We start from the raw sequence: 16,765 nt of genomic DNA, 5'->3' as shown, positions 1-16,765 counted from the left end.
CATGGAAAGCGGACGTTAAACGATGATGATGATGATATATATATGTATGTGTGTGTGTGTATGTATGTATGTATGTATGTATTGAAACATTTTTGCATAAAATTTCAGTAAAAAATATCCATTTTTCTGAAAGTTAGTAAACAAATTCTTTGGAGCATAGTTTTTGTAGTTATGACCGTAAATGAACATTTATATATACAAACATGTGGGAAGACTACTTTGGAATTTGTTGTGGAAACCTTTTTCCACTCTCATCAAAGCCAAATAGTTTGAATTTTCTGAAACCCCTCTCCCGACTTGCAGAAAATGCTTTTCATAAATTCTGATATATTTGGAATCTAAACCATCTGAAATGTTTTTGTATAAAGTTTCATTAAAAAATATCCATTTTTCTGAAAGTTAGTAAACAAATTCTGTGAGTCACAGTTCTGTAGTTATGGTCATAAATGAATATTTATACATGCAGGGAGACTAACATTTTTACATATACATTCTGATGTATAAACATAACACACACGTATATTTATATATATCTAGATATACATACATTTCTATGTTTTTAAACATATAACTCATAGATGTATACTTTTATAATATAGTACAGTCACACACACACACACACACACACACACACACACAAAGTAGCCCCACAACACACCAACACAACTAACACCACAACTACAGAGACATCTCCAATACAACAATCATGAATACCACCACCAATACTGACAATACTCCTTTTTCAGAAAACAGAGAGGGAGGCAATTACAGATAAGCACCCACTGCGATCAGAAAGAAATTCTTCTTTTCATATGTTTCTTCCTCTCTTTCCATGCATCAAATTCATTGGACAGCTGATAACAGTGTATTTTATGACCATGACCTTATCTGCTAATAGCCTCTAAAAAGTATCCATCCAGATAAACTGGCAACAATATTTCCAAATACAGAAAACAAATGTCTATGAGGCCAAAAGGTCTCCACAACACAACTGCAATTTTTAATGTCATGTCAAATGCCCTACTCACAGTTTATGCTAAGACACATTTTCCAGTTGTTACAAAATCATCTTATCTGCAAAACACTTTCACATTGATCTACTATTGGAACATCCCTTCTCTTACATGTATTATGATTATAAGTCAACGTATTTTCAATTGGTGAAGCGAAATTTGGTGATATTTTGTAAATAAATGTTCAAAATTACGTTATGCAATATTGAAATACCTTTTAACAACTTTTTTTGTAAAGAAAATGTGCATTACAATAGATGCTAATATGTGCCTTATGAATACATTTGAGCATCGTACAGACTGAGCTAAAGGCCAGGAGGCCCACTAGTGTATACTATATATATGTAATTTATATTATTATGTACATGTGTTTGTTCAGGCATTGTTATTTGGTTAAGATATTCATTTGGCAACGACATGGATTCAAATTCATTTCCACTGGGTGGCACTGTAGAGAATTACCTCTGCTGTTTCCTCAGGTTGACCAATTAGGAATGAAGATGATAAAGAGAAAGTGTAGAGAAGTCCACTATTTATGTCCAGCTTATACTGAGAGTCAGTGCTGGGATAGACAATGGGCAAAAATTTTGAATTACATGTTCATGACTTTATATCTGCTATAGTTACTTTCCTTTGTTGCTCAGCGAAATAATTTATTCTACTTTAACTGATTTTCCCGACCAGAAACATGTTACCATTATCCTATCTGGGGAAACAGAGAAAGAAAAAGAGAGAGTTTTAAGGATGAACTTAGATAGATAATTTATTCATTGAAATGCAAAAAGCCTAGCCAATCAGAGCTAGAATATATTTAATCATAAATCTGTTCATTCAGGTTGATGTGTGTTGTACAACAATAACAACTCAGGAATATACATGTTCTAAACTGATAGTTAACCAAGTACAGTCTATCCAGTTACCTCACAGTTATGTGATCACATAACAAACCTAAAAACACCATAGCTAGGTGTTCTGTAATAATATAGAATAGATTATATACATGCAACCAACTGTCTGACAAGCCAAACAAGGACCCTGCATTAATTATTGTACTTATCAAAAGTGATGTTATTTCCCATGAACCAAAGAAAAATATATATCCTTCATACAACTCTACTATCCTCATTGATTTTATTTGATGAATGTTTTACTGTGGCACTCCCTTCATTTTGTCAAGTTCTGAGCTAGAGGAAATATTGTCCATAATAGAATCCAAGTTTTGGTCAGTGTCTAATTGTTTTAGCATTCTAATACTTCTGCATCATTCAACTGTTTACTGGCTACTGTAAATGTCTTAAGATAGTATGTCACCATAGTAAGAATTCTATTTTTTTGTAATGACTCTTTCTTATGTTGCATTTAACTTCTTTTCTTTTTATTTCTAGATTCCTAGTCCATTGACCCCTGCACTAGAGGCTGAAAAGAAACAGAAAGATTCAATGAGAAAGAAAGTCAAACAGCAGCGTTTGAAAGTAAAAACAATCATATTCTTACATAAACTCTTATAGTTTGCTTGAAGTTATAGCTAGATAAAAAAGAACAGCTTTAACAAAGTCCTAATCATAAATTCCCAAACTTGTAGAGAAGTGCCATGAAAAATAACTCATACAAACCATAATTTAAAAAGTAAAGAAAGGTACAACAATACTGGATAAAGAGGAAACTAAGTTTATTCAACATTTCATGTTTTATTCCCCCAGGGGTCATTGAAAGAATCATTAAAGCTGAATTCATTTATTAAAAGAAATTAATTTTTCTTACTTTTGGAATTCTCTTTCTTATAACTATTGTATCTGCATTCACATTTTGTTTAGACATATATTCACTGTCCAATCTTATAGGCATCCTCAAGTTAAATTTGATTCATTTTTGCTTTATTCACCATTATGGTGGTTTTCCTTACTCTTCTTAGCTTCTAGCAACAAACACTCAACATTTACTGGAGATTATACATTATACTTGTGGCTAAAATACATTTTAGTCTCCCTTCATCTTAATCTGATTTACTTGATTACAATGTATGTTTCAGATAAAACTGTAAAGTAACAAATATATAGATAATAAAAGAAAAAATACATTTCACATGCATTTTGACTATGTTTAAATTAAAGCAAGTATAGAAGTGAAACAATTTCTTAATCTTAAATACAAACAACTAAAACAACATTAAAATTTGCATTGTTAGCCTTGAGAGACCCTCTCATATAGGTACTTGGTGCATAAAAGCATACACATTGATCATAGCAGATGAAATTTGTCTGTCATGGGTGCCAGAATTCTCATATTATGTGATTTTGGTTTATTGGACCTCTACATGCCAGCCAAATCTAGTTGCCATGATATGTATAATGTCAGCATTTTTTCAGACTCTGTGTTACAAATAGCCAGTAGGCTTATTAAAAATTGTAAGTGATGGAAGCAGTATTGATACCAAAAGGTGATCATTATATCTAACTTAAAATGGATTTTGTATTAGGACACCAAATACTGCATTATTAGTCACTGAGGAGATCCAATAGATCAAAGTCACATGAAATGGCAGTTCTGGCACTCATGACAAACGAATTTCATCTACTACAATCAGTGGGTGTGCTTTTATGTACCAAGTGCCTATATGAGAGTCTCTCAAGGCTAATAATGCAGTATTCAGTGTTCTAACATGGGATTACCGTGTGGTATTAATACTGCTTCCACCATTAATAATTAATTTTTGATAAGCTTGCTGGCTGTTTGCAACATCAGCATCTGAAAATATGCTAATATTCTATATATCATGGCAGCTAGATTTGGCTGGCATGAAGTGGTTAGTGCTTCCTACTGAAGAGGTCCAATAGACCAAAATCATGTGATATGGGAATTCTGGTGCCCATGACAGATGAATTCTGTCTATTACAATTTATGGGTGTGCTTTCATGCACCAAGCACCTATTTGAGAGGGTCTCTCAATGCCATTAGGTGTTCTAATGAAGCATCCGTGTTATGTTAGATATAATAATTACTTTTCGGTATTAATGCTGCTTTTGTCACTAATAATGTATTAAAATTTATCTAAACAGCCAAAGAAAGATGATATGTGATATTTAAAATACATAAAGGAGTTGATACCAGAAATGAAGAGGGAACTAGGCTCCTGGAGTTCTGAGATACAAATAACCTATTGATTTGCAACACCAACTTCAGGAAGCCAGCCAGTCAATCAGGTGACTCTACTAGCCAGATTGATTTCATTCTCACCAGACAGTAGGATGCATGGTTGCTCTTAAATACAAAGACCCTCCCTGGTGAAGAATGTACCCCTCAGCATAGACTAATTATTAGTGACTTTAGACTTGAAGTCAGAAGGGTGCCAAAAACCAGACCAACCTGGAAAAGAAGGACTTGGAAGCTTAGGAATCTTTCACATTGTCAGAGATTTAGGGATTTCCTTACCAAGAAATTTGATGATAGAGAGGAGGAGCTACTGTCCTGTGACATAGAAGGCAGCTGGAAATTCCTGCGAGACAGCTTGCTGAGTGTCACAGACCAAATCTGGTGCAAAGTCCCTTCCAGACCTAGAGTAACATGGTGGTGGAACAATACTGTAGACAGGGCCATTAGAGCAAAGAAACAGGCCTGGAAGAGTGGGGGTAGCAGGAGACTCCTTCATGAACTACCCAAAAGGGAAGCTAGGAGAGAGGTATATATAGCCAAGGGAGTAGCAGAAAAGAAGTTTGCCAATGTTCAGCAACGTAAGGACCAAAGAACTGAAGTATTTTGAATTGCAAGACAGTCTGTGAAAGAAAACTGTGATGTCATAGGAAAGAAATGTGTCCACATGGATGATGGTGCCCTTGCGTTTAATGATTCTGCAAAGAAAAATGCTTGGAGATGCCGTTATGAAAGACTGCTTAATGTGGAGAATGAATGGGAGGAGGAGAGTGCCGAAGGTTGACTTAATTGAGGGACCAGCTACCTGAATCAACAGTAGCCTGGTAGATAAAGCAATTACAGATATGAAGACAGGGAAAGCACTGGCCCATCAGGAATCACCGCTGAGATGCTTAAAATATTGGGCAGTGTGGGTTATGGTCTTGTCACTAGCATCGTAAATCAGGTAGTTCATAAAGGAGTTATACCCAATGACTGGTGTAGCAGCACCATAGTCAACTGCTACAAAGGTAAAGGTGATGCTTTAGATAGAAATAACTACAGGGGTATCAAAGTATTGAATCAGGTGATGAAAGTTACAGAGAGGGTCATAGCCCAACTAATTAGGGAGAGAGTTAGCCTAGATAAGATGCAGTTTGGTTTTGTGCCAGGTAGAAGCACCGCTGATGCTATATTTCTGGTAAGGCAACCACGAGAGAAATACCAAGCCAAAGATAAACCTCTGTACTTGGCTTTTGTTGACATGGAGAAAGCCTTTGACAGGATCCCCTGATCCCTTATTTGGTGGTCAGTGCGGAAATTGGTGATAGACAAGTAGCTGGTAAGAGCTGCACAAGCCATTGTACAAGGATGCTGTCAGTAAGGTGAGGGTCGGCAAAGAGTATAGAGAAGAATTCCAGGTAGAAGTAGGGGTTCAGTCCTTAGCCCCCTCCTATTTATCATAGTCCTCCAGGCAATAACAGAGGAATTCAAGACAGGCTGCCCTTGGGAGCTCTTTTATGGTGATGATCTTGCTCTAATAGCTAAGTCATTGCCAGATCTAGAGACAAAGTTTAGAGTGTGGAAGCAAGGTCTAGAATCGAAGGGCCTTAGGGTTAAACTAGCAAAAACCAAAGTCTTAGTAAGTAGGAAGGCAGACAAATCACAAACCCCTTCAGGTAGATGGCCCTGCTCGATCGGTAGAAAAGGCATGAGTAGAAATTCCATACAATGTACCCAGTGTAAGCTATGGACACATAAAAGGTGCAACAATATCAAAGGAAGGTTAACCAGGAAGATAGTTTTTGTGTGTGGTTGATGCACAGAGGCAATAAACACGGAAGATGTAGAGAAAACAGAAAACAGACTCCTTCACATGCCAGTGGGTAAAACTAGAAGTAATTGATAGCTTCCACTACCTAGGCGACTAAGTCTGTAGTTGGGGTGGTTGCTCTGTGAGTATAGCGGCTGGAATAAGAATAGCCTGGGCAAAGTTCAGGGAGCTCCTACCTCTGCTGGCAACTAAGGGCCTCTTGCTCTGTATGATGCACGTGTGCAAACTGCTATGCTACATGGCAGTGAAACATGGGGCATGACTGTTGAGGACATGCGTAGGCTTGAAAGAAATGAAGCTAGTATGATCCGCTGGATGTGTAATGTCAGTGTGCATACACGACAGAGTGTAAGCATGCTGATAGGAAAGCTGGACATAAGAAGCATTAAATGTGGTGTGCAAGAGAGATGACTGCGCTGGTATAATCATATGTTACGTATGGATGAGGATAGCTGTGTGAGGAAGTGCCATACCCTAATTGTGGGAGGAACCTGTGGAAGAGGTAGACATAGGATGAGGTGGTGAAGCATGAGCTTTGAACATTGGGCCTCACAGAGGCAATGACAGGAGACTAAGCCCTTTGGAGATATGCTGTGATTGAGAAGACCTGGCAACTAAAGTCAGATCACAACCATGGCTGATGCCAGTGGTGCATGTCCGGCCCATTTAAGAGTACCCTTGATGTGTCAGGTGACATGATATACTTCAGAAGACTTGTTGAGTCAAGTAAAACCAGAATTTTAGCTGTAGCTAGTGCCCCCTGATTGCCTCCTGTTCTGGTGGCACGTAAAATGCATCATCCGAACGTTGTCGATGCCAGTGTCCCCCAACTGGCTCCCGTGCCAGTGGCACGTAAAAAACACCGCCTGAACGTGGTCAATGCCAGGTCCACCTGACTGGCTTCCATGCCAGTGGCACGTAAAAAGCACTATCTGAACGTGATTGATGCCAGGACCACCTGACTGGCTCCCATGCTGGTGGCACATAAAAAGCACCATCCGAATGTGTCCAATGCCAGTACCTCCTGATTGGCTCCCATGCTGGTGGCATGTAAAAAGCACCCACTACACTCTCAGAGTGGTTGGCATCAGGAAGGACATCCAGCTGTAGAAACATTGCCAGATCCGATTGGAGCCTGGTGCAGCCACTGGCTCTTCAGACAGTCAAACTGTCCAACCCATGCCAACATGGAAAACGGAGGTTAAGCAATGGTGATGATGATGATGAAAAATATCTTGAATATAACAGCTATTGATAAAATATGAAATAGTTTTATTGAGTAATATCAAATGTTATGTTAATTCAGCTCAAGTGTTTTTAACTGTATGTACATAGCCAAAATTACATATTTAAAATCATTGGTAATCTAGAATCAATGTGAAATGTAGGTGAGTAGTTGAGGAAAACATTGATAGTGTTGAATCTCCAAAGTGGATTCTTAAATATATTTAGTAAGGGAAATGGAAATAAGATACGATTGTAGGAGATGATATCGAGTGGTTTAAGATGGAAGCAGTTTATAGTTGTAAAGTGTTTGTTATTGAAAGCTTACCTAGTGGGTGTTCAGTCTTCTTTAGTGCAATATAAGTTTCCTAAATTATATTTGTATAAATTTATCTTAAGTTTGATTTTACTGTTTTCTGTTAGTTTGAGTCTTTTGCCAAATATCTTTTCAAGAACTTCAAAGTAACTTTTGAATACATATTGTTTCTATTCCACAATTCTACTCTATAAACAGGCTCTTCACTTATAGTGGTTTAATATTACTATTACTATAATTCTTTCCAATATATTGTTATATTTGGAGTAGTCTTTTTTTTTTTTCGTTTACCACATGATTTCACATCAGGAATCTTGCAAAACAAATACGTAAATGCAATCTTACCAATATAATTTAACTTAAAAGGATGTTGAATATCACCTTGTTCATATATGACTCCGCATTTATATTTCATGTTACATGCAGCACCCAAATAATTTTTAGTCATTATTGTCATTTTATTTCATTTTTTGCATACTTGCATGAATTATGTAGCTACAACATAACACATCCAGAGTATAATGCCGGTTTTATAATTGCTTAGCATTCCTTATGTTAACCAATATATATTATCTAAAACTGAAGCAAGAATAATTTGAAGATATTACATTGACTTTTTTATATTGCAGCAATTATTTAGAACAATTGTATGAGTAAAGTACTCAACTGCTGACCATATGATCATAAATTCACCACATAAATTAACCTCACTAATAAATTAACTCACTAATTTACCTCACTAATAAAATAGTTTGTACTTCTCAGTTTAAGTGATTTGCAATCGTTGAAAAGTAATTGTACACCTGGGATACCAAAAGGATAAGCAGATATGCCTCGGAGAGATGACTATCGCTATGAAGAAGTAAAGTGAATGAATGACCTGTTTAGTGAAAGTGCTTTGAGATGGTACTAGCAATACATAAAGTAAAAATAAAGCAAATAAAAAAAAGAAGTGTCCATCAAAGCAAACTTAAGACTGTACATTGCATAGTATGGGATCTAGTATGCATAGTATGAAAGAAGCATTAATTCTTTTGTAACCATGTTTTTAATTAAATATATAATCCATATGTTTTGATTCATTTAAAAATAATCAAGAATTTGGAGGGATTTACTATGATATCTAACTTCTTCATTATCAAGAAGGTGTTTGTAACATAATTTATAAATATTTTTCAATCATATAACTATGACTGAAGGTTCAAATTTAAATGCAAACACTTTAAAACAAGTGATTTTGTATCATAAAACTAGAGACAGTGTCAACATTAGATAATGGATGCTGAATTGATGATATCGTGAATTGTAGTTAGGATTGAAGCTGGTAGAGTTAATATTTAGTTTTGTTCCTTTACTTTCTAAGTTCAAAACCCACATTGTCTTTGCCTTTCATTTCTCTAGACTTTATAAACTATACACAAGTCAACTACTAACTCCATTTAATTTACTGCATTTTATCTCCTACAAATTTAGAATCTTGTGCCAATGCAAAACCTTCTGCTTATATCAAGCAGATATATGGTTTAGTTGAGATATCTTAGGTGCTTTTGATCACTGATTCCTAAAAAGGGATAGGGAGGGGTGTTGAAAGCCTTGAAGGAACAGTGAGAAAAATATATCAAGGGGGCTCTGGAAACTTTTTAGGTCATGTTATAAAACCAATACTGTCACTTCTAGTCTAGGTGTTATAAGGTATTCCTTGGTTGATAGCTAGCAACTACCATTTGTAATGAAAATGGTAACCTGTAAACTTATATGCTTGAATACTAATGTTGACATTTCCAATGAATGAAATACTTTGATTTTAAGAAATTAATTCTCCTTACAACAATCTGCTCAGCTTGAAAATGAAACCAAGGCACATCCTTTTGCAATCAAACACAACCTAACATCAACAGCAATGGAAAAATTTCTTTAGCCACAATAATTCACTGACAATTCACCTATCTTAATTAATCTTATAAATAAACCATGTACTTTTATGAGTAAAATAATAAACCTATTTACATTTATTTAAGTTTAATATCCTCTATCCATTACTTGTATCATGTAATAATAAGGATGATGGGAGGAGAGCAGTAGTATATTTCCAACTGTTTTAGATGAGTATTCAGCAAAAAAAGGTCGAGAAATACTGCTTTAGATATTTTACAATGTTTGTTTTGGTACTTCACTTTTGTAAATTAAGATGTCATAGAATCGCATGCTTTTCATCACTAGAGGAAGATGGTGGAAAAGTAGCCATTAAACTTCTGAAGTAATTTAAGTGACTGTATATCTCAGTATAAATAAAGCCTTTGTGTGTAACCAAGAGAAATTCTCATGTAGTAATATGAATGTTTATTTGTTCTACATGTAGCTGAATATAGTAAGGGTATGATCTCAATTGTATAATAGCGCTATGGATATTGCAAAATGCTTCTGCTTGAATACAATATTTACCAAAAAACTTGCTTAAGTTCATGAATAATATTCCTCATTATGATTATTGAATAACATTGTATGTCTCCAGGTCAGCTCTTATCTAACAGACCTATGGTCAAAGGTATTTCAACTGCAACCATCTCATTTTTTGTAGATGTTCTAGGACTGCATTTTCTCGTATATCCTTTTCTTATTTTGATGTGGTAGGGTGTATGATTTTGAAGAAAATTCAGCTGCTATTTCTAGTACCTCTAACAACCACATGGAGGCTCCTTATTGCTTAAAATTTTTATTGTTGTATACTGCTAGCTGAAAATTAAAGATCCACATTGAAATATTTTTCAGGAAAGAAGATCTATTGACAAGCAAAGAGAAGCTTCTATTGAAGAGAGCAACTTGAAACAGCAACAACAGAAATTGGAAGCGCTTCGTTTCAAAAATCTCTCTGAACGAGAAAAAGTAACACAATACACATTATACCCTGCACTAATTATTATTTTTAAGAAGATAATTAGCTGATGTTAATTCACTCTAAGAGTTGCATTTTAAGAATACTTGGAAAGAGGTCTCTTTTAAAGTATAGGCAATGCTAATTTTATTTAAGCTCTTGCAATTAATATAATTAAACCAAATCTGTTTAATTAATGAAAACATCTATAAAGAACACTTGTTAACTGAGTACATATTCATGGTGAGCTAATGCAGATAGAAAAATATCAGAATTAATTCTTACTATTAACAACTTCTGTCTGTGAGTTGCGATCCACAACCTGTATTAGTCGACTAGTCTTTCATCAATAAAATATGAACCAGTTAATCAAAAGTTGGAGGAATCACTTTGGCATCAGAGTACTGAACTGACTGATAATTCTTTCAGAACAGCCACTAAATAATGGAATTATCATATAAACAAACTACTTCCCTTTTTGATGGAAGTGGCAACAAGCCTTGATAAAAGCAAGAAATAAAAATAGAGATAAATCATGAACATTCTGAAAAAAGTTATAATTCATACAAGACAAGAGTTTATTTATATTACAATCCTTTTTGAAGCACTATTAAATTAAACAAGACATGAAATCAACCCAAGCCAAATGCAATATATTTATGTAGAAAAGTAGTAACTGAGATGAATACCTCAAGCAGTGTGTAGTAATGTAGTAAAAATACTAAAGATCAATCTTTATGTTGAACAATTTTATTTTTCACATCATAGTAATCTTCCTAAAATTCACTTTTAAATGGAAATTCAAATGAAGCAAATTTTCAGCTTAGCTTGTTTAAGAAGATAGTGACAGTGTTTAAAAATCCTTTAGAAGAAAAGAAATCTATTTATGAATTCCAGTAATTAAAAATATTAAATATATTTTTTGTTGAGTTTTCTTTGATTTAAAAAACAAGTAATTTATCTTAAATTTAAAATATTTCCAGAGAGCTCTTGCAGCTGAACGCCGAATCTTAGATGCAAAAGAGTCTGATGAAGAGAAACCTGTTTTTAGGTATGATATATTATATTTAGCATGTTGAGAGCTTCTATCTTTGTTGGCACCTAAGGACCTCTCCCTCAGAGTGAAAGGCAGATTGTATGATACCTGTATGTGTACAGCTATGCTCCATAGCAGTGAAACATGAGCTTTGACTACAGAGGACTTACGAAGGCTTGAAAGAAATTATGCTAGCATGCTCCACTGGATGGGTGATGTCAGTGTGCACACATGACAGAGTGCAAGTGATTTGAGAGGAAAACTGGGTGTAAGAGGTATTAGATGTGTGCAGGAGAAAAGACTGCACTGGTTTGGTTCTGTGATACATATGGATGAGGACAGCTGCATAAAGAAGTTCCGAGCAGTAATTGTAGAGGGAACTTGTGGATGAGGTAAACCCAGGAAGATTTGGGTGAGAAAGGATTTTAAGATGCTGGGCCTCACTGAGGAAATGACAAGGGACTGAGAGTTGTGGTGATTTACTGTACTTGAAAAATCGTGCCAAGATATGTAAAATTACTGTCATCTATACATACAGGGTTGTCCTTTACAGGTGCCAGTGCCATATAAAATGCACTTATGCCGGTGCTGTGTAAATGCACCCAGCGCACTTTGTAAAGTGGTTAGCATAAAGAAGAGCATCCAGAAACCATGCCACAACAGACAATTGGAGTCCTCACTGGCCAGCTCCATGTCAAACCTTGCAGCATGGAAAATGGATGTTAACTGATGATCATCATCATGATGATGGTGGTGATGGTAATGATGATGTATTATTATATCCATCTAGTATTAGATTGAAAAGAAAGTCTTGTTGCATTTCAGGAGGAGAAAGACATTTTTATTCCAGATAATATTCCCCTTCATTATTTTGCAAATTGTTGAAATTTTTGGTGTATAATTCTCCAGATTCCGAAGTGAAGAAATAGTCATTGTCATTTTTAACCTGTACACAATTAATAAACTGTTTTCTCGCTAAATAATGTTGCAAGGATCTGGAAAGATGATTGACACCCTTCATATTCTATCAAACATGGGGCATAACTTTTTCGGATGTAGGTCTGGTTTGTGGAATGATTTTCCTTTTTCATTGAGTGCTTGCCATTGGCATTTTTGTTGGATATGATTAAAGAGAACTCGCTTTTCATAACTTGGGGTGATTTTCCCTGGAAAGGTTCAGTAACAAGTCAATGACAAGTAAAGGACAACTCTTTGATTAAGCTGAGAAATAGTCAGATGATGAGGGACACATTACCCAACATTAGACACTGTTTTGCTAATCCTCATTCAGCTTTCTTTAGATTTTCCTCAACTACAGTTTTCAGAAGCTCAATATTGGCAGAACTTGGTCATGCAGATTGAGGAGAATCTGCAAGAGAAAATCTTCCCAAGCAAAACTGGCCAAACCATCATTGGCATGTCCAGACACTTAAAGCTTCATTTCCATAAGCAAAACAAATACTTCTTGCTGCTTCCATTGCTAAAGAATTCCTTTTGAATTCATTTAGCATGCAGTGACTGATGTGGGTGTGATCTAAACTCATTTTAAAAGGGTAAAATTGATATAAATTTAACCCCTATGGTATAAAATATTCTGAAAAGAAAGGAAAAAGCATTAGAACGTAAAAATTAATGTTTATTTTTTATAAGTGTTGAAAATGTACCACCAAAGTGATCATGTCAAAAACTGACAGGTTAAATTGCTGGAACACATTCATTAAATCTAAACCTTACGACTTTCGACATTCACTATCTGTCTAGATGACAAACAGATCACATGGTAATATGGTTAGCAGTAGGCAAGGTGTCTATCTAAAACAATTTTTGCAAAGATACACAAACTCCCACATATGCAAACACCATCTGACTATGACTGAAAGGATTTAAAGTAAGGAAAAGATATATTTGTGTATGTCTGTGTAGTTGAGGTATTATGTTGTTATCCAAGAAATTTCTTAGGCTATCTTCATTCAAATCCTTTTCTAGATGTTAAAATGGATAAGAATATGCATCTAGTTAGATGTATACTATCATAATTTGCCCACACATTGTCAACTAGCCTTGAGTGACTCAAAAATTAATTACCAAAAATGAGACTTAGACTTTGTAAACCCAAGTGAATTATCAGTATCAAGTTTAGTCATTCACAATTCTGTTGAACATTATTTTATCTATATTTACTCTTTACCAGCCTAAACCAGTTAAGCTGCAATAAGTGTCTCTATACATAACAATAAATTGTTATTTAAGCCAGATCTTAACAGAGCTTTCAAGTAATATTCTGTTCATCAAACAATGGCATAATCACATTAAATGATAATTCACATAACCATCCATTTGAATGAAGTTCTGAACAAAACTGACATTTTTTTTTTCTTTTCTTTTCTAGCCGGTGCTCACAATGTCAATGTAATATCAGTGGACTGGTCCCATTTGAATATTACAATTTCAGATTCTGTACACCAAAATGCCTTAAGGATCACCGTTTAAAATCAAAGACCAGCTGATTGCAGCTTTAATGGAGAGAAAAAATTCTGCTTCAGGTTTTTGAGTCCATAAATGATAACCGCTTAAATCTTAGTTTTAAAAAAATAGATAAACTACTTCTGAACTGAATAAATCGTAAATTTGGAACAATTGAAATATGGTGAAAATGTATTAAAACTTGACATTAGTGTTCTCAAGACCTATGCATCATATCTGAAAATTGTTCATCTTTTTTATTTCAGAGTTATAAAATCCTTGACAGTTGTTCATAATTAAAATTTTCTATACAAACTATGACTTCCTGATCAATATCAAGATAAAATCTTATAAAAGGTTTTCATTGTAATCTCTTAAAAGATTTTTTAAAAGTTTTGACTAGTTTTTTTTATTGGAAAGTTTATAAAAATTTCAAATTCAAGTATTTTTCTTAAAGTATTTATGACTGAAGACTAAATGCAAGAGTGGTAAGTTTTTATTCTATCTTTTAAACTAAGTTTTTTTCTGTCTTAAGCTAACCAAAATAATGTCAGTCTGACATCATGGCCTATGGTTCATATCACATCATCAACACTAGTTTCAGTAGCTCACTTAGTTGTATATAATCACTATGTTAAAGTATAAACTCTTAATGCAGGTAGCTTAACCCTTTAGCATTCAGATTACTCTATCAAATTATATAATATATAGTTACATTATTGTGAATTACTCATACACTGTTTTGTAGTTTTGAGATTTCAATGATGGGATTCTTTACTTTAGCAATGACATTGCAGGATAGTCTAAGAGGCCAGATCTGGCTAGTTTGAACATAAAACAGGAAGAATATTTAGGCTGGACAAGACCGGTGTTAAAGTGTTAAGCTCTATAATGAAAGGGATTCTGAAATTGATAGAACACTTTCAACAGCATAGTTGATTAAAAAGATATATATCTTGATAAAAAAATAAATATTGAGGTAGACACGTTACCAGAATTACTTTGGTAATGCAATAAGTTTAAATTCTGTCTGACCAATTTTGCTTTCCATAAATATGAAAAGCAAAGTCAGCCCTAACTTTGTTGTAAAAGTTCAAATAATTATCAGTAATTTAATTGACTATACTACAACTTCTGCAAAATATTGGCCTTGCTAAAAGAAACGTGTTTTTTGCTTGTAAGTCTGTCCTATATTTATATAAATCTGTGCTGGTTCTTTTTTCTTTGTTACTATATTTCAGTAGGTGTGAGTATGTATTTGGCTTCTTTAATTTATGCTAAGGAGAAAATCATGTCTCATCATTCTCATTATTATAAATTGATTTAATTTGTAATTTACTGGATACCTTTCTGCATGTTGCAGTATATTTTTGATAAATATTCAATTTGTTAATTAGGCGGTATAAATTTATTTTGTTACAACAATAACAAGTTCAAAATTATTAAAAGAACTGTTGCCTATCTTAGCAATAAAGAGTAGATTTTTTATGAAACATATAACAAGTGCTTATCTTCCACCAAAAGTGGACATTGTGTTATTTATCATATGAAGACCTCTCATATTGACTTGTGGTGCATAAAAATACTTGTGCTTATATTGCTGATGGGCAATAACAGTCTGCTGCAACCACCAGAACTGCCAGATCATGTAATTTCGTCATTTCTTGAACTTCTCAATAGGAGATATTCTGCAAGACACAACAACTGATTCCCCTGTCAATAATATATAGAATCTCGGTCTATTCAGTAACTGATGTTACAGATAGCTAGTGGGCTCATTAGAAAATATCACCTGCTACTGTTGTTGTTAATTATGTCACAAGTATATTGTTACATGGGAGTGAAATGTGAGCAGTAAATACAAGGCTTGCAGTGACTAGAAAGGAACAAAGTGAGTATGATCAAAATGCTATACACTTGAGAGATCAAATAAAATTTCTCATACAAAATTTGAAATCAATTGGTTATCAAAATTTGAAATCAATTGGGTTCTTGTGTGCAAAGATGACTGCACTGGTAAGGACATATAATGTACTTGGATGATATGTGATGGGTAAAATATAGAGTTGAAAGCTGTAAAATATAGGGTTGTAGCTGTTGAAAACTTCTCAATCATTTTTACCTAAGGACCCCTTTGATTTCTATTTTACTCTAGTAGACCCCCATAGCTGTTCAATGTTTAAAAAATCCTTTTGTATTTTTAAAATTAAATATTATTAGGACTTGTATAAAAATTGTTAAAATATTTTGTATATTGTAGATGTATAACCAATTTATTGCACATAAACTTTAACAACTAACTAAATTCTATGGAAAATAAATATTCATTAGTAAAATGAGTCATAAATATACAAGGACACCTTTATTAAAGGAAGATATTACGTTCGGAAAATACTATCCAATTTTCCAAAAATATTTTCTCAAACTCAATTTTAGATGTTAATTTTGTAGTGTTTTAGATGAAATTTTACATGTTTAACCCTTTCGTTACTATATTTCTGACCAAAATACACCCCTCATGAGTTTCAATGAAATTCTAAAATAATCATGAATTTAGACTAGTCTCATTAAACACCTGTAACTTTTTTATTTATCAACATATAATTGTGATATTTGGAACATAATTGAAGAAAGGGTTCTTAATCAATTCTATTGCATAATTTTTGTCTCAAAGTTCTCCACGTACTAGGGTACTGCTAGTGTCTCTCACATGTAAATATTGGTTCAGCTTCACAAATCGTACTCGCATCATAATACTGGAAACATATTCATCGCCAAAAGGTTCCTGATTGCTCCAGTAATTTGTTATTCTGGGTAACTGTCTAATACCCATAATAATATTTATGGCAAAAAATGCCCGTATTTCATCTACGGTTGCAGG

At 34.2% G+C, this 16,765-nt stretch overlaps 1 protein-coding gene and 1 long non-coding RNA gene across 8 annotated transcripts in view; one reads left to right on the top strand and one right to left on the bottom strand.

Annotated features, from left to right (window-relative positions):
• LOC106883292 (ankyrin repeat and zinc finger domain-containing protein 1) overlaps positions 1 to 14,202 on the top strand; it is a 98,312-nt gene extending 84,110 nt beyond the window's left edge. For all 7 annotated transcript variants that reach the window (XM_052970529.1, XM_052970530.1, XM_052970527.1 and 4 more), the window contains 4 exons: positions 2,399 to 2,485; positions 10,283 to 10,396; positions 11,369 to 11,436; positions 13,811 to 14,202. In XM_052970529.1, the coding sequence (XP_052826489.1) occupies positions 2,399 to 2,485; positions 10,283 to 10,396; positions 11,369 to 11,436; positions 13,811 to 13,928 (387 nt within the window). In that variant the 3' untranslated portion in view covers positions 13,929 to 14,202. The remainder of the gene's footprint in view (positions 1 to 2,398; positions 2,486 to 10,282; positions 10,397 to 11,368; positions 11,437 to 13,810) is intronic.
• The window catches only part of LOC128248713 (uncharacterized), a 26,265-nt gene continuing 20,825 nt past the window's right edge, over positions 11,326 to 16,765 (bottom strand). Inside the window, exon 3 of the long non-coding RNA XR_008264880.1 lies at positions 11,326 to 13,015. This is a non-coding gene — a long non-coding RNA (uncharacterized LOC128248713). The remainder of the gene's footprint in view (positions 13,016 to 16,765) is intronic.

Source organism: Octopus bimaculoides, chromosome 9, assembly GCF_001194135.2.
Source record: "Octopus bimaculoides isolate UCB-OBI-ISO-001 chromosome 9, ASM119413v2, whole genome shotgun sequence".
In the NCBI taxonomy this organism is placed as follows: domain Eukaryota; kingdom Metazoa; phylum Mollusca; class Cephalopoda; order Octopoda; family Octopodidae; genus Octopus; species Octopus bimaculoides.
The sequence above is the reverse complement of the archived record's forward strand: the minus strand, read 5'-3'. Positions and strand labels throughout refer to the sequence as shown.